This window comes from Rutilus rutilus, assembly GCF_951802725.1.
Source record: "Rutilus rutilus genome assembly, chromosome: 19".
Lineage (NCBI taxonomy): Eukaryota > Metazoa > Chordata > Actinopteri > Cypriniformes > Leuciscidae > Rutilus > Rutilus rutilus.
The window spans coordinates 30,250,878-30,278,264 of NC_140232.1; the positions used below are offsets into that span (position 1 = coordinate 30,250,878).

Sequence of the window (27,387 nt, forward strand, 5' to 3'; positions counted from 1 at the left end):
ACATCTACTGCCACATAATAAGCTAAAATATTCACATTTCATACCCCTTATTCAGAAGACCTATTGCATTTGGTACAAAAGTTTAATATATTTCTTTAATTGCTTTTGGTATTCTATAATGATGACGATATGGTAATAGTTCAAAAGCATGATTCAAAGGGTGTGTAGCCAAAGCTTTTCTCTGAGCAGCAAATTCATTTAATTGATCCAAATTTGCTTGGATCCTTTGATTTTTACCTGCCATTCTTGTAATTCTGTTTGAACTTGAATTAACTCTTTGCAAAACAACTTGACTTGCAGAAAATTTTCCCAGTTTCCATATTCAGGAATAACCTCTGATTTGCTTTCTTAAAGATAAGATCCACATTATCAGAAAAATTCAATTTACAGTCAATCATAGTTCCCAAATATAGGTAAGTCTTCACAATTTCAACAGGTTGATCACATAACACTATTTTAGTTAGGGGCTCTGGGTAATTTAATTATTTTGTCTCACTGACATTTATCAATAAAGAACTCGCTTCACACCATTTTTCTAGTTTTAACACCTGCTCTTCATACTCAGCATTTACACAGTCTTTCCATAAAATTGCAACAAGTGCCATGTCATCTGCATATTTGTATCATTTTTCTGCATTCTTATTTCACTTGTATAAACAGAGAACAACAGAAGTGACAGAACACATCCTTGAGATGCCCCAGTATTTAAAAACACTATATATACAGTACCAGTCAAAAGTTTGGAAATGTTACTATTTTTAATGTTTTTGAAAGAAGTCTCTTTATGCTCATCAAGCCTGCAGTTAAAAAAAAAAAAAAAAACAGTAATATTATGAAATATTATTACAATTTAAAATAATGGTTCTCTTTTTTAATATACTTTCAAATGTAATTTACTTTTGTGATGCAAAGCTGAATTTTCATCAGCAAGTAGTCCAGTCTTTGGTGTCTTATGATCCTTCAGAAATCATTCTAATATGCTGATTTATGATCAATGTTGGAAACAGTTGTGCTGCTTAATATTTTTTTTATAACCTGAGATACTTTTTTCAGGATTATTTGATGAATAAAAAGTTTAAAAGAACTGTATTTATTTAGAATAGAAATCTTTTGTAACAATATACACTACCGTTCAAAAGTTTGGGAACAATAACTATTTTTTTTTAAAGAAATTAGTACTTTAATTCAACAAGGATGTGTTAAATTGATAAAAGGTGATGGTAACGATTTATATTGTTAGAAATGTTTTTATTTTGAATAAATGCTGTTTTTATGAATAAATGCTGTTAACGTTTTACTCATCAATGAATCCTGAAAAAAGTATTCCAAAAAAATATATTAAACAGCACAACTGTTTCCATCATTGATAATAACTGAGTATCAAATCATCATATTAGAATGATTTCTGAAGGATCATAAGACACCAAAGACTGGAGTACTTGCTGATGAAAATTCAGCTTTGCATCACAAAAATAAATTACATTTTAAAATATATTAAAAAAGAGAACCATTATTTTAAATTGTAATAATATTTCATAATATTACTGTTTGTTTTTTTTTGTTTGTTTTTTAACTGCAGGCTTGATGAGCATAAGAGACTTCTTTCAAAAACATTAAAAATAGTAATGTTTCCAAACTTTTGACTGGTACTGTACATTGAATTAGCTGAATTAAATTACATTTAATTGGAATACGAAATGAAGAATGAATAACTTAAACTTACACAGAAAGATATGGGACAAAGTGACTTGATTTTTGAAAGAGATTTTTTCCATAGATTTCCCCCTTCGAAACGTCGTATTTGTTGTTTTGTCCATTTATTTATTTGTTGTGTCCAAAATCACAATCATCCCACTGATATTCAGATCATGAGCTCATGTATCTTGCCCCATTTTAGTTTTTTTATTTTTATTTTAAACATAATTGATTGAATTATCAGTTTGGGCCAGATTTCATTATGTCGACAGCTGGTCCGTGCATAAGCTCTTTCCATGAATTAGAGGGGGCAGCGTTTCTGTCTGATCAGCGTATCATTACAGTCAGTGGTCGAGATACTCTGTTGTTCTTCTTAATTTATGGGGCTGTGATAAGATTGCTTACAAAGGGAATGGCAATTGATGGCGTGCGTTCAAAATTTAAATCTTTTCTTTTGGCTCTGTCCTTTTCTCTGTATATCATCCCGGTGACAGATTCACAACACAACACTCGGTTTGTTTATTCCATGGTGTAATGAGAGCAGAGATACAAGAGATACAATATTTACTTCATTTATCCACTGTAATATCCATTTTTGTTCTTGTAATGCACTGATACAGCTTCAAGTGACAGTCCTTACAGCTGAGAGACAGTACTACATGGCTAAATGTTGCGTTCTGTCAAATGCATGCATGCTGTTATGCGTCAAATACAAGTAGACGGGGAGTAGAACACTTATGAAAACACGAGTTGTGAAGGAGCTGTTCTCCACTGAGGGTATTTTACAGTAGCAGCCCACTGAAGTGTAGCAGCTCTGACAGAAGGCTCACTGACAGCGGCGCAGGTGTGTTTCAGAGTCTCTGGCTGAATCCCAAATCACGGAATTCCAATCCCCTTTGTTAGTCCACAAATACAGTTCACTTGAAGGAGTGAATGAAAACGAGCGAGCGAATTCGGACAGCCGTTGGTTGAGCGAACATCGGATGTACACTCGTTATTGCGGTGCATTGTGGGATAGAATGACTGGTTTGGTTTATATGGTTATGGTTTCGACACCACTACAAATGGCTGTCGCCTTAAATAGTGCACTATTTGAGGGTATAGGGGGTGATTTCGGATTCAGTCTGTGTCAATCCTGACAAACACGGTGACCACTGCGGTCAGACACAAAAGTCAAAATGATGTCATGTTTGTGTTGTTCCAAACCTGTGATTTTTCTCTCACAAAAGAAGAGGTTTAGCAAAGTGCTCTTTTCTCTTATGAAACAAGCAAACAATGAGAGGGATTGTCAGTCAGTGTTTTTTAGTATCGTCATTGATATGCAGTTATACTTTTGGCTTCAATTTAGCCTAAAGTGTTAGTAATTTTGTTGCCATTTTTAATAGTTTTTATTTTATTTTTAAAACGTGTCGTTTTTATTCATTTTTATTTATTTATTTTAGTTTATTCAGTTTTGGCTGGGAAAAAAAAAGTAAATTTTTAAGATAACATTTTTTTTTATTTTCAGAGAATGATTTTTCTTGCCAATCTCCTATAATAAAAAGTCTGGCCTTCTTAAAATCTGACCCTCTCAACATTCATTCTCATTTGCATATAATTGAATATGCACATGAAGACAAGTTTTTTGTCAGTGAGGCTGAACACTATTGATTCTCACATGTCCCATAACCAAATGATGCCATATTTGAATTTGTATTTCTTTTTTTTTTTCTTTTTTTTTTCCATGTTCACAGAACCTGTTCATTTCTTCTTTCATTGTTCACACTGCTCTTTGTTATACCCTCTCCTTTTGTCTTGGAAAGAAACCAAGTCATAGAGGTTTGGAACAATATGAGGTTGAGTAAATGACACAGGTTTCATATTTGATGATTTTTTTTTTTTTTTTTTTTACAGAGCCTCGGTTTACTGCCAGTGGATTGTCAGATGGTCCCTAAACAGAAAAAGTTAAATGAAATAATTCAATGACTCTCAGGGAAAATAAAATAAAGCATATTTTAGAATCAAATTCAAATTGAGTTTAGCAGAAATTATGAGATTAAACATTTCAGTCTATTGACATTCATGTCAACATTGTGAAAAATTGTAGCAATTTCTTTGATTCATAAACTGTTTTCAGCTATGTTTTGTTTGTACTTTTGATCTAATGATTATGCAAATTTATTCCTGTCATCCAATCTGATTGACCAAGCAGTGGAGGACAAATATATTCAAACTGTTCAAATGTAGTCAGAAATGTTGTTTACTCTTGTGAATCGTTGTATAAAAGCAGTATCATATTGGTGCTGTTATATCATGTGCAGGTAATTACATCCATGTGACGTCTCCTCACCTGTACTTGTGGAGTGATTCCCTTCATCATCTTCCCCGGAGTGGGTTTTCTTCGTTAAATGACGCACGATGTTAGTGGCATTAAAGGCTCTCTGGAACACAAGACACCAGCGATAATGCTGCAGAATCCAGTGATATAAAATATCTTTAAATGGCAAACAGTGAACATACACTACACATAAGAGCAGAAGAGTCTGTTTAATGTTAAGGGGCATTTATTGCACTAAAACTAAAAGCCTGATAGTTACAGCAATTACAGCATTTGGCCTTTTAAAGGTACAAGCCATAATTGCACGGCAGGGCAGACTTTCAGAAGTCGAGCAACAAAGACTGGCGTCAAATAATAACAAAGCCTCCATATGCCGCTAAAGTAGCCATACATTTACCAAAGCAAAGTGTTGTTTCAGCCACAGTTCACCTGACACAGGTCATGTAGAGCTTTTCACACATCACACATGCTCTTGGGAGTCTTATACTGTACTTCAGTAGTCTGGTACATTTTTGATCTTACTCAAGAATCGTCCGCTTATAACTAATGCAGTGGTTCTCAAATGGTTTTGTTTCAGGACCCAGATTTGAGCTGATAACACTTTACAAAACGGGCATATGCATGAATTCATGCTTAACCAATGCACAGATAATCACGTGTTAATGAACTAAACCATAAATGAATGATTACTACATCAGCAACTAATAAAGAGTCTAAATTATTAATATATTAAGTAACATATGAATTGCTATTAATTAAATGTCATTATTTATTAATTCCTTAATAACATATAGTATTAGTGTAAATTAATGTGTTAATTACCACAATTGGTCAAAGCTATCTACTTCAACTTCCAGTTGTCCGCTTTAATTAATCATTAGCTAATGATTTGCAAATGTATCATTACGTTATGACTTTACTTGTTGAGGCACATGACTATCAAACTAATTGTAAAGAAATATGTCATTATGGTTATGGAGTTTGACATCCCCTCTAAAGGTCTGTGGGTCAGTTGCACAGTGAATGCTATGTCAGAGAATGCACACAATGATCAGCACACCAGATTAGCCCCTTTCACTCTGGGTAGTTCTAGGAACTAACCACCAGAGTGGTTTCCCGGGAACTAAATGTTCCCCTAGGGCATCGGTTCCCAACAGGGGGGTCGCGGCCCAAAAGGGGGCCTCAGCGAGCTCTGTGGGGGGTCACAGAGACACAGAGAGAAGTAGTTCCGGATACAATGTTCTTCCAAAAGACGCATTATTCTGTTAATAAACGCTTATAAAAAAGTTTATTATCGCTCGCTATAGCGCCAAAAGCGTCAAAAATAAAGCCTCACATTGATAAAGCCTCACAAATAACATGCAAGTATTGAGGTCCCAGACAGCAGTCATTTAGTAATAGCCTATATTCTTTCTTTTTTTTTACCTACACACCAGTGTGAATATTTTTGTTATTGCATTTCAAATAGGGCCAATTTATAGGCTACTCCTAGGCTTAGGTTTTTAAATTACAAAGGGCCTACTGATGTTTTTGTTATTGTATTTTCAATATTATAGGCTATTATTTGTGCATAAACATATCTGATTATAGTAAACATACCGTTTGTTTGAAAACAACATATTTTTGTCATCCTTGCTGCAAGCTTACAAGAGCGATAATATCATTAAATGTGAAGGGGGGCCCTAAAATATTTTCTTGGGGAAAAGGGGGTCTCAGACAAAAAAAGGTTGGGAACCACTGCCCTAGGGCCGTTTTCCTGGTTGTGACTTTTATTTTGACGGCGCTGAGAACGCCATAGCCTGAACACACAGCACCCCATTCTCAGTCTTCATTAGATTGCGATCTGTCTAACAGTCCTGTCTACTATTAGATAGAACTGTTATACAAAGAAAGTAAACGGTTTATTAAAAAAGTATTTGCGTTTGCTGTGTGGTTGATGGCCAATGTCGCTAACTGAGCAGAAATACATAATCATGTTTCGCTTGGTCCCCTCAAAGTTGCATTGGATTTTCTCCTTGGCTTAGTGTAAAGGTTGAAAGGTCCATCTATCACTGGTAAAAATGGCCGGTGCCGGTGTTTCGTGTGCGTTCAGCCAATCAGCTTACACTCACGTCACTGGTAGTTCCTACTGTGCTGGGTTATTATACCCTATTCTGAAGCAGGAGCTAATTTAGTTCCCCCAAACGGCATTCCTCGAACTAAAATCGTTCCCAGTTCCTGAGGTGCGAACACACCAAAAACCGGGTACTTCCGCCATTAGTTCTAGGAACTATGAAAAGGTTCCTCCGGTGCAAAAGCCCCTAATCTGAGCCACTGACCACTGTTACACCATGTTTAAACTGGACATAACTATTATCGTGTCATGCCGCAACAGCTGTCTACACTGGACATGACAGACCATTGCAAGTCCATTTGTCCTTCATAACAGAAGTAGCGCAAGAGCTTGGAGAATATCAGAAATAGAATACGGCATCAGTTTACTGTTGGGGTTTTGTTGTGTTGTGTTGTGTTGTGTAGCGTCGCTCCGCATCCAGTGTAGTATCACAGATTATATAATGGGTTTTATTGTCTTTGTCCGGTCTAGACACAGTGGTAGAAAAAGCAGTGCCAGACCGCATGTTCTCAGTGTTCCGCCTTTGTAACCTAGACCTCAAGCTTGTCCTGACATATTTCTGTGCAATGAACAAGAAGACACTGGATGCGGCTGTTCATCTGGCATAGTGGAGGTGGAAATTGAAATCCATGGCTTAGTGTGGATGTCAAAAGCAAAATGACATATTACTTAGCAATTAGTTAATAGTCATGTGCCTCAACAAGTAAAGTCATAACATAATGATTAATTATAGAAGGCAACTGGAAGTTGAAGTACATAGCTTAGACCCATTGTGGTAATTAACACATTTGACAGTATTAATTAATGTTATTAAGGAATTAATTCATTATGACACATTTAATTCATAACAATTCATATATTACTTAATCTATTAATCATAGACTCTTTATTAGTTGCTGATGCATTAATTAATTAATTAATGGTCTTCATGAGTCTACATTAACATGTGATTATATGTGCATTATTTATGCATAAATGAATGCATATTAGTGCACCCGTATTGTAACGTGTTACAGAAGAACCCAGTCAACCAATCAGATGAGAACTGGTGATTTCAATTATTTTTGTGTACAATATGCACCAGACGGTCTGTTTTGCGATCATGTTTTCTTCCCTGTTGTGACGTATAATCAAATGGCTTATCGAACAAATGTAGTGTGGGACTTGATTTTGTCCATCAGGAATTGATTGGATGGTTGTTGTTTGCTATTGTTCTGACAGGTTGTTCCACCCTCACGGTAGTAAACACATCTTTAGAGAACAGAAGAGATGTCGGCTGCGTCCGAAAACTTAGGCAGCTGACTTGTTGCCTTGCTGAATTATCAGGCAATGACTTTGTTGGCAGTGTTTGTGCACAAAGGTACCACACAAAACTGATTCCTGATAGACTTCTGTGGCAGAGTAATGGTTTAATGAGCAAAACAGCGAGCTTTGGTGAGAACTAAGAAAATATTTAATAAAATAATAATAATAATTTCTTACTAGAAATGACATCAGAAGTGGATAACGTTGGTCAAAAACGTACATTTACACAAACTGACCACCAACTGCAACTTTCAGACAGCATCTGAACTAGCATTGGTGCCTTGATGCATCTTCCGAAGGCAGCATTTTTAAGCTTTCGGATGCAGCCGTCATTGCACGAGGGAGGGGGGAAGTTATTTTAAATGAAGATTATGTGGAAACATGAATTTTTATACTACAATATTGCAATAAATACTGCAATATTCCATAAAAAACAAGAGTTGTCAACTTTGATTTTATGATGATTTTATAGTTGACAGGTTTGTTTCATCACTCTTACCTTCCAGTGACTCTTGGCAAAGTTTTTCTGAATCTGTTCTGACACTGAGCCATGGATGTTCTTGTCCAGAGCTGCACCTCCTGATATCCTGCCACGACAAAACTATATTCATTCAAAATGAAACATGTACACTACTGTTCAAAAGTTTGTCAGTAGTTTTTTTTTATTTTTTATTAATATTAATTAATTATCAATATTTGTATTCAGCAAGTATGCATTAAATTGATCAAATGTGACAGTAAAGACATTTATAATGTTACAAAGGATTGAAATTACAAATAAATTCTGTTCTTTTGAACTTTCTGTTCATCCAAGAATTCTGAATAAAGGTTTACGTAATATTTAGCAGCACAACTGTTTTCAATGTTGCTAATAATAGGAAATATTTCTTGAGCAGCAAATCAGCATATTAGAATGATTTCTGAATGATCATGTGACATGATGCTGACAATTCAGCTTTGCGTCACTGGAATAAATTAGATTTTAAAATATAAATAAATAAATCCAGCCTTTGTGGGCGTAAGAGACTTCTTTAAACAAATGTAAAAAATGATATTACTGACCCCAAACTTTTGAATGGTAGTGTTCACTAGAACACATACAACTTATATCATGCAACATATAGCATAGTATCTAAGTTTCCATGGGAGAAGAAATCTGAAATGAGATCTCTTTTATATCTCAATTGTTTCTCCTAGACTACAGAATTAAAATTAAAAGCAGAGAAAATGGGGACTGTAAAAGGGATAGTTCAACTAAAAATTAAAATGTTCTCATCATTTACTCACCCTCAAGTTGTTCCAAACCTGTATGAGTTTCTCTCTACTGTTAAACACAAAAGAAGATACTTTGAAGAATGTTGGTAACCAAACAGTTGATGGACACCATTGACTTCCATAGTATTTTTTTTTTTTGTCAATGGCTACCATCAACTGTTTGGTTACCAACATTCTTCAAAGTATCTTCTTTTGTGTTCAACAGAAGAAATAAACTCATACAGGTTTGGAAAAACTTGAGGGCGAGTAAATGATGACAACTTTTTCATTTTTGGGTGAACTATCCCTTTTAAGTCTGTAAAAAGTATGTGTCTCCTCAAGAGCTCATAAGAGATCTCAACACTGATCTCCAACTGTGCTCAGTTTGTAAAATATGAAAACCAAGTCAGAGATCTCAATAGAAATTCAAAAATGTCTCACCGAATATTATTTCTGAGACCATATTGATCTGAGATGATTTTATAGCTCTAGTTTTACTGTATGGCAACAGTTGTCTCGTTTTTGTCTATTTTTAGGCCTCCTAAGGAACATTAGAAACATCTCAGACAAAGATGATGGCCAGAGAATTAAGCATAATTGGAAACTCAAAGGACTCTTTTTAGCCAAGATCTGAGCAACTAACATTTTCTTCTAGGTAACTATAATGTATGTTATACAAGTACCACAATAATCCAGTACCATTTCTCTGAAAGCATTCCTCTCTGTTCCATTTCATTTCCGCAATTAAAATCATAATTGTTTTGTGCTTCTTAAAGATCTTATACAATCTCAGCGATCTGCAGGTTAAGAGACATCTGTTTATTCTACATTTCATAATCATCTTCCTGTTTGCGCACTCCCTCCCACAGATGTGACCCAACTCTTCATCTGTTCTTCAAGGACAGTCTCTCTTTTCACTGCTGATCAACCCGTCCGCCTCTTTCCTGCTATTTATGGACTCACCAAGGATGCTGCAAGGCCTGGTCACAATTGAACCTCTTCACTGGATTCTTCTGCAGTAAGTGAACTATGAAGTCTTTCGCTGAAGCATTAGTAGGCAGGAAGAGGCAGAGAACACAAGAAGATCAATACCGGTTAATGTGGCCAGCATTTGACGTGTTTAGGGGCTGCATTATAAAACATTCTGCATTAATGGGAGAAGTTTTCAAAACCGTTTGTGAAAGCTTTAATGCTCCAATTCTGTTTCATCCCATAAAAGTATTTCCTAGGCAACTGCAGAAACCAGAAACATTGGTTATAATTTATATTGAACAAGTTTTGATTTCTATTCCTTTAAGACATTTAAAAATGTATATGTAACTGTATAATATATGCATAATGCAAATGCATTATGTAACAAAATATCAAACCAAGAGGCATTTACTTTAAATAAAAATATGTGCTTTTCAAGTACATCATTTCACAAAAATAAGTTTTTTATATAGGTTTTAAATCATAAAGCAAAAATATATATATATTTTAGGGGCACATTTTAGACATTCATAACCCTTTCTCCTCAGTCCAAATATCACTAAAAAAAAATACGAAAAAAACTAAATGGCATTAGTTTTTGCACATTTCACAACAGTAGCATTAAATAATGACAAATGTAAATAAGAAATCTCAGATATAAATATGGCAAAAAAAACAATACATTGGTCTGACATATTTTCACCTAAAAATACTTTTGCCACAGACCAAGAAAATATAAAACAGATTCGTCCAGTATACGGGCGTTTGGACTGAGGAGGCTATGAATGTGATTTGGTCATTTATTCTGTACAGTACATTCATAAAGGTTATTTATTGGCATTGATGATTCCATAAAGAATCTTTAACATCCATGGAATCATTGCATTACACACAAGTTTCTTTAAATTGGAAAAAGGTTATTCGTATTATTAAATGTTCACCAAAATGAGAACCAACTCTTTCTTCTATGGCATCTCTGTGAAAAACCCCTTTTGGAATCTTTATTTTTAAGAGTGTATGAGAGATTAGGAATTGTCATGGTCATACCGGAGTAAGAGATGTCATCCCAGTATGGTGAATCAAATTCATATTCAGCTTTTATGATCAGCTTGTAGAGTTGTGTGTCGTTGTCATCGTAGAACGGAGGATAGCCACAGAGTCTGCCAGAAAACGAAGAACTGCTGATACAGACTCTCGGTTCTGCACTATGCTGTTTATCATACACAGTTTATACATGTAGAGTGAACAATATTAATCCATCACTCACAGAATGAACGTAATCACCCCAATGGCCCAGAGATCCACCTCTTTACCGTACGTCTTCTGCTGTAGAAGTTCAGGAGCTATACATATAGTGAACATCAGCAGTCATACGTTATTCAGTGGCAAAGACTACACTTTCAAAACTTCAGTGGTTTTTCTCAGCACTTTAGTTTCAGAAAGACAACATCTTTGGCTATATGGGGTTCTTTAGTTCATTCTTTGGAAATTAAAGTTCCTGGTGTTACATTAGTGCATTTGTTTGTTTTTTTGTTTTTTTTTGCATATCATTTGCTGTCAGACCAGACTTGATTCTGTATGTTACTGCACAATATATTAGCTCATAATCATGATCATAAACTGTCTCTCTTACCAACATAGGCAGGTGTCCCACAGGCCGTGGAAAGAGTCCCCTGCTCTTCCATTTTAGACAGACCAAAGTCACTGATGACAATTTTGGAGTCTTCTAATGGAGTCTCATACAATAAATTCTCTGGCTAATGGAGAGAGAACTTTATTATGATTGTAATATCCACTCAGCTTCATGCAAAGCACCCACAGTGAAAGGCTGGAATTAAAACTATATCCAACATTCTAATGCTCTCAAAACATTACCTAAAAAGACCATCATCATGAGTGCTTTGAGACTAAAACGGTTAAAAACAGAGACTAAAGTGTTTTGTTCTCAGGTACCTTTAGGTCTCGATGAACAACACCCAGCTGGTGTAGATACTTCACCGCCTGCAGAACCTGAGATATGACCCGACTGGCATCTTTCTCTGTGTAACTGCCTCTCTCCAGAATCCGGTCCAGTAGTTCTCCTCCTGTCAATCTGCATGAGACACTGACCTCATTACATCTGTCCATCTATCTATCTATCTATCTATCTATCTATCTATCTATCTATCTATCTATCTATCTATCTATCTATCTATCTATCTATCTATCTATCTATCTATCTTTTGGTCTATCTATCTATCTATCTGTCTATCTATCTGTCTGTCTGTCTATCTATCTATCTATCTATCTATCTATCTATCTATCGGTCAGTCTGTCATTTGGTCTATCTATCTATCTGTCTGTCTGTCTGTCTGTCTGTCGGTCATTTGGTCTATCTATCTATTGGTCTGTCTCTGTCATTTGGTTTATTGTTTGATCTATATCTATCTATCTATCTGTCTGTCTGTCTGTCTGTCATTTGGTCTATCTATCTATCGGTCTGTCTCTGTCATTCGGTTTATTGTTTGATCTATATCTATCTATCTATCTATCGGTCTGTCAGTCATTTGGTCTATCTATCGGTCTGTCTCTGTCATTCGGTTTATTGTTTGATCTATCTATCTATCTATCTATCTATCTATCTATCTATCTATCTATCGGTCAGTCTGTCATTTGGTCTATCTATCTATCGGTCTGTCTCTGTCATTCGGTTTATTGTTTGATCTATATATATCTATCTATGTATCGGTCTGTCTGTCATTTGGTCTATCTATCGGTCTGTCTCTGTCATTCGGTTTATTGTTTGATCTATATATATCTATCTATCTATGTATCGGTCTGTCTGTCATTTGGTCTATCTATCGGTCTGTCTCTGTCATTCGGTTTATTGTTTGATCTATCTATCTATCTATCTATCTATCTGTCTATCAGTCTGTCTGTCGGTCGTTTGGTCTATCTATCTATTGGTCTGTCTCTGTCATTCGGTTTATTGTTTGATCGATCTATCTATCTATCTATCTATCGGTCTGTCTGTCATTTGGTCTATCTATCTATTGGTCTGTCTCTGTCATTCGGTTTATTGTTTGATCTATCTATCAATCTATCTATCTATTGGTCTGTCTGTCATTTGGTCTATCTATCTATCGGTCTGTCTCTGTCATTCGGTTTGTTTGATCTATCTATCTATTTATCATCTATCTATCGGTCTGTCTGTCTGTCTGTCATTCGGTTTATTGTTTGTTTGATCTATCTATCTATCTATCTATCTATCTATCTATCTATCTATCTATCTATCTATCGTTTGTTCATTCATTCATTTATTTATTTATATCATTCTATCTATCTGTCTAATCCTATAAAACACAAAACTTTAAACTAAATTAATTCTTAACTGCAATATTTTCATTTTTCACACTTTGGTCCACTCACAGTGTCATTACCAAATACAGTTTAGAAGGAGTTTCGAAGGTTTCCTCCAAAGACACAATATTTTCATGATTTATCCTGCAAAGAAATCACAGGGACATAAAAGAAAAATGCATTTTGTTACCAAATCAGAAAAGACTTGTAAAATGCAGCTGTGTTTTAATAATATCCACATAATGTAAACAACCCTTAATAAGGTCAAACAATTAAATCAATCCAGAGCATTTTGTGCTCAAGTCACTGACCTGCGTAATACTGCAATCTCATTCTCCAGCATGGATTCTTTCCCCTTTAGCGCTCTCTTGCGGATGCACTTGACAGCCACAAGCTTCTGGGAGCATCTGTGCTGAGCCACTCGAACCTCAGAGAACGAGCCCCTGAGACATTATACATTTACAACAGTTATAATCACTTTTGTTCTCAATTAATGGTTAATGGTGGGTTTGAGTGCCATGAGCACATTGTGAAGTCTCCTGAGTCTTAATATTTTCTGTTTGTAGTCGACAAGTCTTTAAATGTGTTTGGTAAACTAAAATGTGAAAATCTTCTCTCAAGTCATTACGTGTTCAGAATACTCTTAAATATTGAATATATTAGTCCGTAAGGAAGGAAAACTCACTCTCCCAGTTTCTCTTTCAGCTGATAAACAGCATTGATGTCATCTTTTTTCCGAAGATCTCTCAATAGAGGCATGGTAATGCAGGGTAGGTGCGAGCTGCATATTATATACATAAACACACACAACACTAATATGTACATGTAAATTTGAACTGAAAATCATCAGCACATTCATTTTTAAGCCTGAAGCAACACATTTTGCATGCACTCTACAGCAACAAGCACTAAAGAATATGCTTTTCATTACATGCAAAAGCCAAATTCTGATTCCTTTTCAATGACTAGCAATGAGATTTGACAGATTTTCTTTTCCGTCACACAAGCTCTGCTGGGAAAACAGTTTTGAACGCACTCCTTGGTGTTTGATTTCCTTGGCATAAAAAGACGCCATTAACACAACTTCTTATTTTCTACCAAAAACATCTCACTTTTGACATGCAGATAACCAGTGCAATTCAGTTCAGTTGCTCTTGACATATCTACAAATAAAGGAATATTTTTCATTGAAAGTAGATCAATAATCAGTGACATTCTCCCTAAAAAAATACCCTTTAGAAAAGAGATCTAAGCAAAAGCTCAATTACCTGCTGATTGCTGCTGTGAAAATCTGGAATGCAACAGTTTCTGTTCACGTCACCAAACTCCCAACAGCCTCTCTGCTCTTTAATCGAAAATCACATTCATTTTACACTGATGACCTTGAACGCCCACATCCTTTATAGAAGAGAAGTTGACGTTGAAAAGAGATTGACAAAAGGAGAGTAGGCACAGAAAGCAGAGAGAGAGAGTGACGGGGGGGAAAAAGATCAAGAGAAAAAAAAAGTCATGGAGATAGAGGAGTGGGTTGGTCAAACTCCAACAGGCCCCTTAAGACTGGTTCAGACTTCCTCAAATGCAATGCTTTAATGTACGATAAAGACAGATGAACATTGTCTCCAGGATATATCTGATCGGCTGCACATTAAATAAGCATTCTTCATCATTACAGTCAGGCTTTGCTGAACTGAAAGCGCTACAGTTTGTTTTAAAATGCCTTGAGATCGCCAGAAGCCACTGTCCCTGTTTACGTTATTGAGTCTGTTTTCAGTAATGCTCCCACAGATCCAGAGCTCTCGCAGCTCTCCTTGTATGGGCACAGGGGTTTTCCACTCGAGTATTATCATTCCACCCATCTGTGAACACTGTACACACACTCACTCATAAACCCTGAATGACGGTTACTTTCTCACCTGCTGTGCGCTTTGGCCTTAATATACACTTTCTAACAAGGTATCAAAGGTAAATAGGTGAAATGTGACTTGACATTAGTCATACACTACATACTGAGACATCATGCCAGGCTTTTACCAAACAACAAACGATGTGCAAAAAGAATATGGCATGCGTTATTAGGCAGAATATGAATAAAATCTGATTTGATTTGATAAATAATTACAGTGATGAACTGTAGAATTTTACCTTTTAAGATTTTTTTTAAGCTACAAACCATTGTAAAATTCTTGGCATCTCTTGTTGATGAACGTTGCAACAAAGTAACTGTATTTGTCATATTCCACCACCACATACTGTATGTTGAAATGGAGAATGACCACTAGAGGGAAGCCTTGATTAACTTTAATTCCATAATAAAGGGCCCTACACTATTAGAGAAAATTATTGTTGTCTAGAGATAATAATAAATGTATTATATACAATAATTGTAATACAATAATGTGTATATATATATATATATATATATATGTATACACACACACACACACACATATACATATACATACACATACACATACATACATACATACATACATACATACACACACACACAAAATGTCAAGGTTCATGATCAGTTTATTTTTCTATATTTTGGATTATGCAGAAAACAAATATGACTGCATTTGGTGCAAGAAACCAGAATTTTTTTTCCCTAAATCCTCTTACAATGTTAGTCCAGCAGGGGCCGGTTGCATAAACCGCTAAGACTAGTCTTACAAGTTAAACATCTTTTCTTTTTTTTCTTTTTTAATACTGTTCATAACTTTTTTAAATCCGTTACATAAAAAAATAGATTGGCCTAATTTGATACTGAAGACTGACTGCCCCGGCCTAACTCATAGTCGGTCATATTAGATCTTAAAGGGATAGTTCACCCAAAAATTAAAATTAGCCTATGATTTACTAACCCTCAAGTCATCCTAGGTGTAAGTGACTTTCTTCCTTTAGACGAATGCAATCGGAGTTATATAAAAAAAAATATCCTGGCTCTTCCAAGCTTATAATGGCAGTGAATGGCCATTTCTGTTTTGAAGCCCATAAAAGTGCATCTATCCGTGATAAAAGTAATTCACACGGCTCTGTGGGGTTATTAAAGGCCTTCTGAAGCGAAGCCATGCGGTTGGGTGAGAAAAATATCAATATTTAAAACTGTATAAAGTCAAATAACTAGCTTCTGGCCAAACGAACATACGGATTCCACTTAAGTCTAAAGCGCAACCCTTTAACTCTTTCCCCTCCAGCGTTTTTTTTTTGTTTGTTTCGTTGCCAGCCACCGCCAGCGTTTTTTTTGTTTGTTTCATTGCCAGCCACCGCCAGCGTTTTTTTGTTTTGTTTCGTTGCCAGCCACCGCCAGCGTTTTTTTTGTTTGTTTCGTTGCCAGCCACCGCCAGCGTTTTTTTTGTTTGTTTCGTTGCCAGCCACCGCCAGCGTTTTTTTTTGTTTGTTTCGTTGCCAGCCACCGCCAGCGTTTTTTTTTGTTTGTTTCGTTGCCAGCCACCGCCAGCGTTTTTTTTGTTTGTTTCATTGCCAGCCACCGCAGCGTTTTTTTTTTTTGTTTCGTTGCCAGCCACCGCCAGCGTTTTTTTTGTTTGTTTCATTGCCAGCCACCGCAGCGTTTTTTTTTTTTGTTTCGTTGCCAGTCACCGCCAGCGTTTTTTTTGTTTGTTTCATTGCCAGCCACCGCAGCGTTTTTTTTTTTTGTTTCGTTGCCAGCCACCGCCAGCGTTTTTTTTGTTTGTTTCGTTGCCAGCCACCGCAGCGTTTTTTTTTTTTGTTTCGTTGCCAGCCACCGCCAGCGTTTTTTTTTGTTTCTTTCGTTGCCAGCCACCGCCAGCGTTTTTTTTTTTTGTTTCGTTGCCAGCCACCGCCAGCGTTTTTTTTGTTTGTTTCATTGCCAGCCACCGCAGCGTTTTTTTTTTTTGTTTCGTTGCCAGCCACCGCCAGCGTTTTTTTTGTTTGTTTCATTGCCAGCCACCGCAGCGTTTTTTTTTTTTGTTTCGTTGCCAGCCCCCGCCAGCGTTTTTTTTGTTTGTTTCGTTGCCAGCCACCGCAGCGTTTTTTTTTTTTGTTTCGTTGCCAGCCACCGCCAGCGTTTTTTTTGTTTGTTTCATTGCCAGCCACCGCCAGCGTTTTTTTTTTTTGTTTCGTTGCCAGCCACCGCCAGCGTTTTTTTTGTTTGTTTCGTTGCCAGCCACCGCCAGCGTTTTTTTTTTTTTGTTTCGTTGCCAGCCACCGCCAGCGTTTTTTTTGTTTGTTTCATTGCCAGCCACCGCCAGCGTTTTTTTTTTTTGTTTCGTTGCCAGCCACCGCAGCGTTTTTTTTGTTTGTTTCATTGCCAGCCACCGCCAGCGTTTTTTTTGTTTGTTTCGTTGCCAGCCACCGCAGCGTTTTTTTTTTTTTTTCGTTGCCAGCCACCGCCAGCGTTTTTTTTGTTTGTTTCATTGCCAGCCACCGCCAGCGTTTTTTTTTTTTGTTTCGTTGCCAGCCCCCGCCAGCGTTTTTTTTGTTTGTTTCGTTGCCAGCCACCGCCAGCGTTTTTTTTTGTTGTTTCGTTGCCAGCCCCCGCCAGCGTTTTTTTTGTTTGTTTCATTGCCAGCCACCGCCAGCGTTTTTTTTTTGTTGTTTCGTTGCCAGCCACCGCCAGCGTTTTTTTTGTTTGTTTCATTGCCAGCCACCGCCAGCGTTTTTTGATCATTTTCACATTATTTTCATGGCCTCCAGAATATTTTGTTGTATGAATATCTATGCAATATGTCAAAAGAAAGAACAAACCCTCTGCTTTTAAACAACAACAAAAAATGTTTTATTCTAACTTTATGCATTCTTTTTTTTATCAACACTTGAATGTGGGTAAGTTCAAGTTCACTCAAAAAGCTGAGAAAATCATGTTTTTTGTCAAAGACTACATCTGGATCATATTCAGAACGATAATCAAAACACAGATGGAATAGATCGAGTCCATCAACACCTCCAAAGCTTCACAGTCTTATCCTGTCGACATTTCATTCAGTAACATCCGGCAGTTTTAATTTATATGCTGTTTAATGTTGATGATCGCGTTATTTTACATATGCATATGGTTAGATATGAGATCGTCTGCTTCTGCATCTTCTTCGCTTGTGTTTTGATCAGGAGGTTCAGTAATCTTTCAAAAGATCTGTAATAGCATTAATGGCGGAAATTTCCATTTTCTACCCTCTTTCTGATCATGAGTGTTAAACAGACTGTTGTGCTGCTGCCCCTTTAGGATTTCTACATGCAATTGAGCTCTGTTATGATTGGCGTACCATTGCATAATAGTACGCATTGTGTTGTTATCCAGGCAGGGTCGAAAATTCTGTTTTTCATTATATAGGCCTATCCCCTTTAATATGACACACACTTGAACCTTTAGTTGGTGATGTTTGTTGAGTCATAATTCTTAAATCTCACAATGTTGCTATTTAACCTTAGAACTGAACGTTATGTTCAGAGTCCACAGGAATCTGCAGCTCTGGCTCGCATTCAATCTTGTGTGATGCTGAACAAGATGTCCATGTCCAAGCAGTCAATGTACAAATTACAAAAATGTTTTATGTATATTATGACAGTGATGTTCTCAACAACCTGCTTAATTTTCTCAGATTGTGCTTCAAAAAAAAGAAATAGATTTATCTAAATAACATTTTTCAGTTTCACACTGACTTTATACGTGTGTGTGTATTGTTTACTAGCAGACTTTAACAAGAACACCTTTTTACTTCTCTTATATAAGTTTCAATCTGACCTTTCCAGACATAATTACATTTCCTGTAAAACAGCATCTCCTGTTTTGAAATGAAAATTATAGTTACAGTTTTGGCACTGAGCATTTTCTGTATCAATGATCAAGTGACAAACATCAGCACTACTAACTGGATCAGAAGTATTGATTTCCTAAACAAATAGCAAAACACTCCCCCTGTTTATATATATATAAACATTTTGAATATATAAACTCTTGAATTAAGTGTTTGCTTTTGCAAGAGATGTGAGGTTTTGCATCTTCTGTGTGTTTTGTGGGTAGAGTTTTGAGAAATGGAGCCATAGTTTCAGAAATTGTGAGTAAGCAATAAAATAAAATAAATAATAATAATAGTAATATATTTTGAAATGTAATTTATTCCTGTGATGCAAAGCTGAATTTTCAGCATCATTACTCCAGCCTTCAGTGTCACATGATCCTTCAGAAATCATTCTAATATGCTGATTTGCTGCTCAAGAGACATTTCTTATCAACAGTTGTGCTGCTAAATATTCTTGTGGAAACCTTTTTTCCCCTCAGGATTCTTTGATGAATAGAAAGTTCAAAATAAGTATCTATTATATTCTGGTCTCCAGATATGACAGATCTCTCATTTCATGTTTTTTTATGATAACCCCCCCCCCCCCATCAATTACCAACCACCCTGTAATATTGTTATATGTGACCCTGGACCACAAAACCAGTCATAAGTCGCACGGGTATATTTGTGGCAATAGCCAACAATACATTGTATGGGTCAAAATTATCGATTTTTCTTTTATGCCAAAATCATTAGAATATTAAGTAAAGATCATGTTCCATGAAGATATTTAGTAAATTTCCTACCGTAAATATATCAAACATTTATTTTTGTGAGTGAATGCAGCACAATCGCCAACATAAATGGAGAACTTTAAAGGCGATTTTCTCAATGTTTAGATTTTTTTGCATCCTCAGATTCCAGATGTTCAAATAGTTGTATCTCGGTCAGATATTGTCCTATCCTAACAATACAAAACTATACATCAATGGAAAGCTTATTTATTCAGCTTTCTGGTGATGTATAAATCTCAATTTTGAAAAATTTACCCATAAGACTGATTTTGTGGTCCAGGGTCACATATGACCAAATAGAGCTCTAATATTGCTACCATGCAGCATGTCAACATACATGTTAACGCTGGCTAACTTTGGATATTAAAATACTTACCCAACTTAATAAGCAGAGACAGCTATAAGAAAAGCATTTGTGTAAACACCGACTCAGCCAATGGCATGAGTTCAGGGTGGGACTATCTGTTTGTCTGACCAATGGAAGACAGGGGGGAGTGTTTTGCTATTTGTTCAGGAAATCAATAGTTCCGATTAAAATTTTAGCGAATCCAATTAGTAGTGCTGATGTTTGTCACTTGATCATTGATACAGAAAATGCTCAGTGCCAAACCTGTAACTATAATTTTCATTTCAAAACAGGAGATGCTGTTTTACAGGAAATGTAATTATAGAAATGTCTGGAAAGGTCAGATTGAAAATTATAAGAGAAGTAAAAAGTTGTTCTTGTAAACAGTGTTGCGCTGTAGGATAAGACCGTCCGTGTGCCGTTCAAGGCGTGACAACAGTACGGCTGTGAATGGCCATATTGATTTTTGTGCCCGTCCTTATCTGTGGCATACTAAACTTCTGACCTAAATAGGAACAATTTGTACCCCCAGCTTTTTACTTTTATAAAGTAACACCGTGAACTACAGCCAATAAAGTGGGCATTCACTGCAATTGCAAAATGATTTGACCCCTTTATGCAAATGAGTCTTGACTAGTTGTAAATATGTCTGATGTGATATGTGTTTTGATAACTTTGTACTCACATTGACTCAATGTCTGTATGAATATGTGAATAGTCATCTTTCATGTGATTTCCCAGACGTGTTGTAAGAGTTAGTCATACAGAGAAATCCTCCAAGATCATTACTCCATACACTATAAATGCAAAAGTTTTGAGTCAGTAAGATGTTTATGTTTTTGAAAGAAGTATCTTATGTGTTAAAGGAGAACTCCGGTCAATTTTAACATTGAGCTCGTTTTTTTGTACATTTGGAGTGCTGTCAGTACAGAGAACAACGACAAAAATCGGTGTTGCCTACACCGTGTTATCCTCTTATTAAAATTTGCACCCTGTTGACTTCAATGGGGCAAGTTTTAAACCTGCTTTTAGCCTCTTAACATCCTTGATGTGTCATTACAAGTGCACAGATCATGTGAGTGATTCCTTCAGAGTGAACGCGGGTGAATCTGACTGCAGTAGATGTGAAAGATATGAATAAAAATGATGTTATTTCAGCCAGCGCACATACCTGTATTTACATCCTGTTTTCGGTCGAAGTCCACAGTAGTCGATTGTCGAGTTCACGCGCGTGATCATAGGTACTAAACCTATGCGCGTGAACTCGACAATCAACTGTGCACTTGTAATGACACATCAAGGATGTTAAGAGGCTAAAAGCAGGTTTAAAACTTGCCCCATTGAAGTCAACAGGGTGCAAATTTTAAAACGAGGATAACACGGTGTAGGCAACACCGATTTTTGTCGTTGTTCTCTGTACTGACAGCACTCCAAATGTACAAAAAAATGAGCTCAATGTTAAAATTGACCGGAGTTCTCCTTTAACAAGTCTTCCTGTGATGCAAAGCTGAATTTTCAGCATCACTGCTCCAGTCTTCAGTGCATGATCCTTCAGAAATCATTCTAATATGCTGGTTTGGTGTTTAAGAAACATTTCTTATTATTATCAATGTTGGAGAATAGACATTTGTGCTGCTTAAAGGGATACTTCTCCCAAAACTCACCCTCAAGTGGTTCCAAACCTTTAGGAATTTCTTTCTTCTGCTGAACACAAAAGAAGATATTTTGAAGAATGTCGGTAACCAAACAGTTGATGGGGCCCATTGACTTCTATAGTATGGAGGGAAAAAAATACCATTGAAGTCAATGGGGGCCATAAACTGTTTGGTTACCGACATTCTTCAAAATATCTTCTTTTGTGTTCAGCAGAAGAAAGAAATTCCTAAAGGTTTGGAACCGGTTGAGGGTGAGTAAATGATGACAGAATTGTCATTTTTGGGTGACCTATCCTTTTAATATTTTTGTGGAAACCATGGCATTTTTCCATGGCAAGTTTAAAAGAACAGCATTTATTTGAAATGGGACTCATTTTGTAACCATATAAATGTCTTTACTGTCACTGTTGATCAATTGAATATATCCTTGCTGAATAAATGTATTCATTTCTTTCTTTCTTTTTTTTAAAGGGGAAAAAAAGAAATATTACCGACCCCAAACTTTTGAATGGTTGTGTATAGGATAAAACATTTGTCAAGGTTGAAATGTTGTATTATTCTACTGTTTAATTGTGAATGTGTTTATTTATTATACTTATCACTCTTGGTGCTAACTGGTTTCTGGACATTTCATTGTATTCGCTGTAATTTTTTATTTTTTATTTATTCATTATCTTGACTGTAAAAAGCTCTTCTAGGGACAGGTGTTGCGAATTAGCCATGGCTATAAACACTGTGATACATGCATCAGATTGTTCTTTATGTAATAATCTATGTTTATTTTGTATCTGTCCCTATTCAAATAAACAATAAATAAATAAATAAATAATTAGCGTGTATGTCAAAGTCTGAGCAGTAGCAGGCTGTGGGGTGATGGTCATGCTTGGGTTATGACTCCACGCAGATGCTATTTCTAAGGCGCTATAAAAAAGGGCCATAACCTTTGCAAGGCAGCTGCTCCTGAAGTCACGGGGTCTATTCTAAACTAAACTTAGATAGATAGAAACGTGAAAGTGCAATCGTATAGTGCTCACCCGTGCCTGGAGGCCCTGAACCAGGTTAGCTTACTCCGTTCGGCTTTAACAAAGACTTCTGCGCACATTTTCTTTTTCTGAAGAGGGCTCCAGTGTGCAGGCCACTCTTTTTGCATGTACTAAATTTTCTCATATAGAACCCAAAATTTAAAATATTAACAGAGGCGTAAGATGGCCCCAACTGGGGTAAGATGGTCCCCTACCTGGGGTAAGAAGCCCTCCTTGGATATACTTTTACAGAATGTACAAATTACTTTTGATATAATTATTCTTATTAATAATTCTTATTATATTTTTAAAGTGTAATTAATATAAATCAACTATTCTATTTAAAATTTTATTTTGACAATTTAGTTGAATAATTGAATGACCGTTGACTGACAGCGCAGAATCCCAGTAAAAGAGATTTATCTGAAATGGAATAATATTCTATGACTTATGTACAGGCATATAAATATTTACATATTTAATTGCCCATATTCTAATTGAAGATATATCATAATAAAAACACTGTGAAATCAAATTGAATGATTTCACTCAATAGGTTTTAATGAAAGCAAAGATGTCTGAAATTTACTTCTAATTCATGGAAATATTAAATAATAAACCCATTAATTATAATAAATATTACATTTAGAAAAAATTATACTAGGGGGTGGGGTATAATTTTTTTTATCTTTTTTCTTAAGAGTTTTCTTAACTTTTATTCCACAAATCTTAAAACATTAATGTGTCCACAAATCTCTAATTAACCAATAGACACAAAAAACTTAACATAATACAATGTCATAGATCACTATTTTTCAGAGACACAAAATTAGATCAATTAACCTCAAAACTGTTTCGGCTGACTAAATCTCACAAATGTTGATATTCAGATGAAATGACAATATTAAAAAATAACATAGCCATTCATCAAAAGCGCTGATATGAAATTTTGTGCCATCTATGGTTTGGAGAAAAATCAAAGTGGGGGTGGGTGTTCATCTTGCCCCGTGGGGCATCTTACCCCATTTACGTACGTTTACATAAAAACTGAAAAGTACAATATTATCATTTTGACAGCATCTAAACGTACAAAGTTGACTTATTGACACAGCATCTAAAACAACGTATGAACAACTTTACAGATGTACAAATGAATTCTTATGAATATTGAAATCGTGGCATTAACATTTTGATTATATTGTATTTCAGCTGTTAGGCTATATCAATGGCATAATGTTTTCTACTGCACTTATTAAATGCAGTTTACTTAATATGAAATTATTGTTACGTTCTGTTCTGTGACTTCTGCTGCCAACTCATTCCGAAGGATTATACAGTATAATGTTAAACAAGACACTTTAAAGCCTTAAAGGGATAGTTCACCCAAAAATGAAAATGTAGTCATTTACTCACCCTCAAGTTTTTACAAACCTGTATGAGTTTCTTTGTTTTGCTGAATACAATACCAAACAGTTGATAAACCCCACTGACTTCCATAGTATGGAAAAAAAATATATATGGAAGTCAATGGGGCCCATCAATTGTTTGGTTACCGACATTCAAAATATCGTATTTTTTGTTCAGCAGAAGAAAGATATTAAAGTGCCCCTATTATGGATTTTTGAAAATGACCTTTCATGTAGCCTAGACTAGTGTGTAACGTAGCATGAATTTTTAAAACAGTCATAAAACTGTGTCTATTAATGCAGATTGTCTGTCGTTCTCACTACTTTGAGGAGCAAGAACTAGTTCTTTCAGTGTTTCATCATCGGACTCGCGCTCAGGGGTGCGTTTCCCGAAAGCATCGTTGGCCAACTATGGTCGCAAGTTCTGTCGTTAGTTATTAGTGGTGTCAACAATAATCGATTCGGCGATGCATCGCAATGCGGGGCATGCACGATTCAGCATCGATGCGGCAAAGTGCCATAATCGATTATGTCACTGTTTTAGGGTTGTAACGGTACGCGTATTCGTACTAAACCGTTCGGTACAAGGCACGCATTTTCAAACCGAACGGTTATTTCAAATGTAAGCGCGTCGCGAGCGCGCTCATAATGTAGACGCTGGCGCGACCACAACATCAAATGGCAAACGCAATGTAAGCGGAACGAAACTGAGCTACTCGTGACGGACTGTTTATCAGTTTGGACCAATGCAGCGCGAGCCGATCTTATACCACACAACGCTAAGAGATCCAGTAAAGAAAGCATTTGAACTCGCCACTAAAGTAATAACATCGCTGCGAGATCTAGTTAGAAACATTAACCCTACTCCGTTATTAACGGATCAAACAGCGCTGACGTGGAAACCAGGAAGAAACATTGTGACATGAATGAACTATCCAGTGTCCACAGATCTGCAATATTCACCATGGATTTACTGTAGTAACATTAACTGCAACTTTGGAAGTTTGGCAGGAATAGTAGGCTATAATGCTTTCAAGTAACGTTATGTCGGATTTATTTCGACATTATGAATAACATTGCTGCCCTCAAATGTTAATCTGAACTAAAATAAACATCTGTTTATAAGCACAAAATATTACATTTAATTTTTTTCAAGGAGCTGTTTTGTTTTATATGCTCCTACGAAGAGTCAATCATAGCTCCATCATTGCTCAAAGAAAAAAAAATTCATACTTTATGATGTTAGTTCTAATAAAAAAAGAATAAAAAAAAAATCAAGGAAATTTCTCTGGCATTTCTTTCTTTTTGCTGTATCGAAAACGTACCGAACCGTGCCACAAGTGTATCGTATTGAACCGAACCATGAATTTTGTGAACCGTTACACCCCTATACTGTTTATTTTCTGGCCTTGAGTTGGACAATAAAGTTGAAATTTAATTTCAAATGGTTCTCAAGCAGAGAGAAGAGAAACATTTCTCATTCAAAGCACTGAAAGCAGTGATTTATGCTTTCTTTTTCAGGTTTGAAAATGCCATATCCAATACCCTGTACCATTCAATTTTATTTTATTTAATGACATTTATGTCAAAGATACAGGAGAGTGATAATACACACATAGCAGCCAATAAAATCTGTTGTTCAATATCTGACTGCTTGTATTGCCTATATGACTGATGAAAATTTTGCCTTGTTGTGTGCAGTAGAATTCTGATGCATCGCAATGCATCGTAGAATCGAATTGAATCGAATCGTTACCTGGTGAATCGTAATCGAATCGAATCGTGAGGGCAGTGCCAATGCACACCCCTATTAGTTACCAATAGAGTTCAATGGACATAGCGATGAACTTGCGACCATAGTTGGCCAACGATGCTTTCGGGAAACGCACCCCAGATTGATATGGTAAAATCGACGTCATTGTTCGCTACTGTTTAGTTTACGGTGTAGGAAACCTCGACAGTTATGGCAGTTTATTTATTTTATTTATTTTTTATCTTTAATGCATGTAAAACCTGTTGTAGGAGACTCCAAAACAACATTAGGAAACTTTTAAATAGCATAATAGGGGCACTTTAATACAGGTTTGGAACAACAACATCATGAACAACATGATGACAGAATTTTCATTTGTGGGGTGAACTAACGTTAGGCTATCCCTAATTTTTGTAATCGTTTAACCATTATTTATCATGTAGCCTAGCTAATATTTCTATTTGTTTGCCGTGGAACGTGGCGTTTTCTCAGTCGTGCTGTGAGTGTGTGACTGATATTGGAGTTACCTTCGTAGCATGAATCGAGCACGCAGCAAAATCTCCAGTGAAGCCCCAGTATCGGGGAGTGTAGGCCTATTCTTTTCACTGAATGAGTCACGTGAACGAGTACAAACGAAACCTCACTTTCTGTCCAACTCCAATCACGTGCGCTATTCGCTTTGCGTATTGGAATGTTCGAACCCCAGATCTTATTTTACGACTAATACCTATTCAATTACATTTTAAAATACCCAGTCACTCGAAGATTACCAATTATTTCAGGAAATAAAATACTAGACAAATGCAACTCTGTTAGTATGTGAATATTATTTTTCTATTACATCATATTGATATTCATACTGGCATTTAATGCCACACTTGAATGGGTTAGAGAGAGAGAAAGTCATCACACACGTGTATGGTGGATGCTTTTTCTAACGGAACTTTTCTTTCACAGGCTTTTGGCTGCTTTATTTTTCACTAGCCAGCAGATGGCGCTGTTTTAAACACTCGAATTTTTAGATCTGCTGTACGGAAAGCCTCAGTGCTTAATGAGGCTTCATTTCCCCATCCCACAATGACTGACAATGGAACAACTTCCTGTTATTCTTCTGGTTATTTACCTACAACATAGTAGCTAATGGATCAAAAGTCTCGCAAATTCACCGAAAATAGCCTACTTCTGCAGTGCACGGATAAATAAAGTGGATACAGGCTTTTTTTTTGTTGTTGTTGTTGGTTTCAGTATTTCAATAAAATATAGTTAAATGCATGAAAATGCTGCAAACCTTTGTTGCAGAATGCATTTAAACATGGTGAAATGATTCATATTTGTAGCTGAAATTGTTAAATTGAGCAAAATATTTAATAAACAGACAAATGGGGGGGGGGGGGTATTGAATATTATGACTGAGTTATTTTTCAGTGTGGGCCTTTTAAGTTCTTTAGTTAACTATATTAAATAGTTACTCTAAAGTACTAATATGCACCTTTTAGGGGCAAATAAGGATGCTTTCTGATAGTATTTAATATTACGTTTAAATAATGAACAAAGTCTCTATAACAGCACCACAGTGACAAGCTGTTGCACATGTAAAGGAACAATTTTTGTACAGTTTTCTGAAAGTGAAGAGGATTCTGATATTGTGTTTTGTTAC

The 27,387-nt window shown here is 36.1% G+C and overlaps 1 protein-coding gene across 2 annotated transcripts; it reads right to left on the minus strand.

The window, feature by feature from the left end:
• Positions 1-3,416: 3,416 nt before the first annotated feature.
• Positions 3,417-26,306, minus strand: pnck (pregnancy up-regulated nonubiquitous CaM kinase). Of its 2 annotated transcripts, XM_084389689.1 has the most exons (13): positions 26,258-26,306; positions 20,580-20,691; positions 13,681-13,776; positions 13,307-13,438; positions 13,065-13,139; positions 11,610-11,748; positions 11,290-11,413; positions 10,924-10,999; positions 10,704-10,816; positions 9,648-9,726; positions 7,930-8,017; positions 4,025-4,115; positions 3,417-3,625 (listed from the first exon to the last, which is right to left on the minus strand). In XM_084389689.1, the coding sequence occupies exons 2-13, from the start codon at positions 20,621-20,623 to the stop codon at positions 3,615-3,617; spliced, it is 1,068 nt and encodes a 355-aa protein (XP_084245815.1). In that variant the 5' UTR covers positions 20,624-20,691; positions 26,258-26,306; the 3' UTR covers positions 3,417-3,614. The 2 variants fall into 2 exon arrangements, with proteins under 2 accessions (XP_084245815.1, XP_084245816.1); XM_084389690.1 differs by lacking the exons at positions 20,580-20,691; positions 26,258-26,306 and adding an exon at positions 14,264-14,809.
• Positions 26,307-27,387: the final 1,081 nt, after the last annotated feature.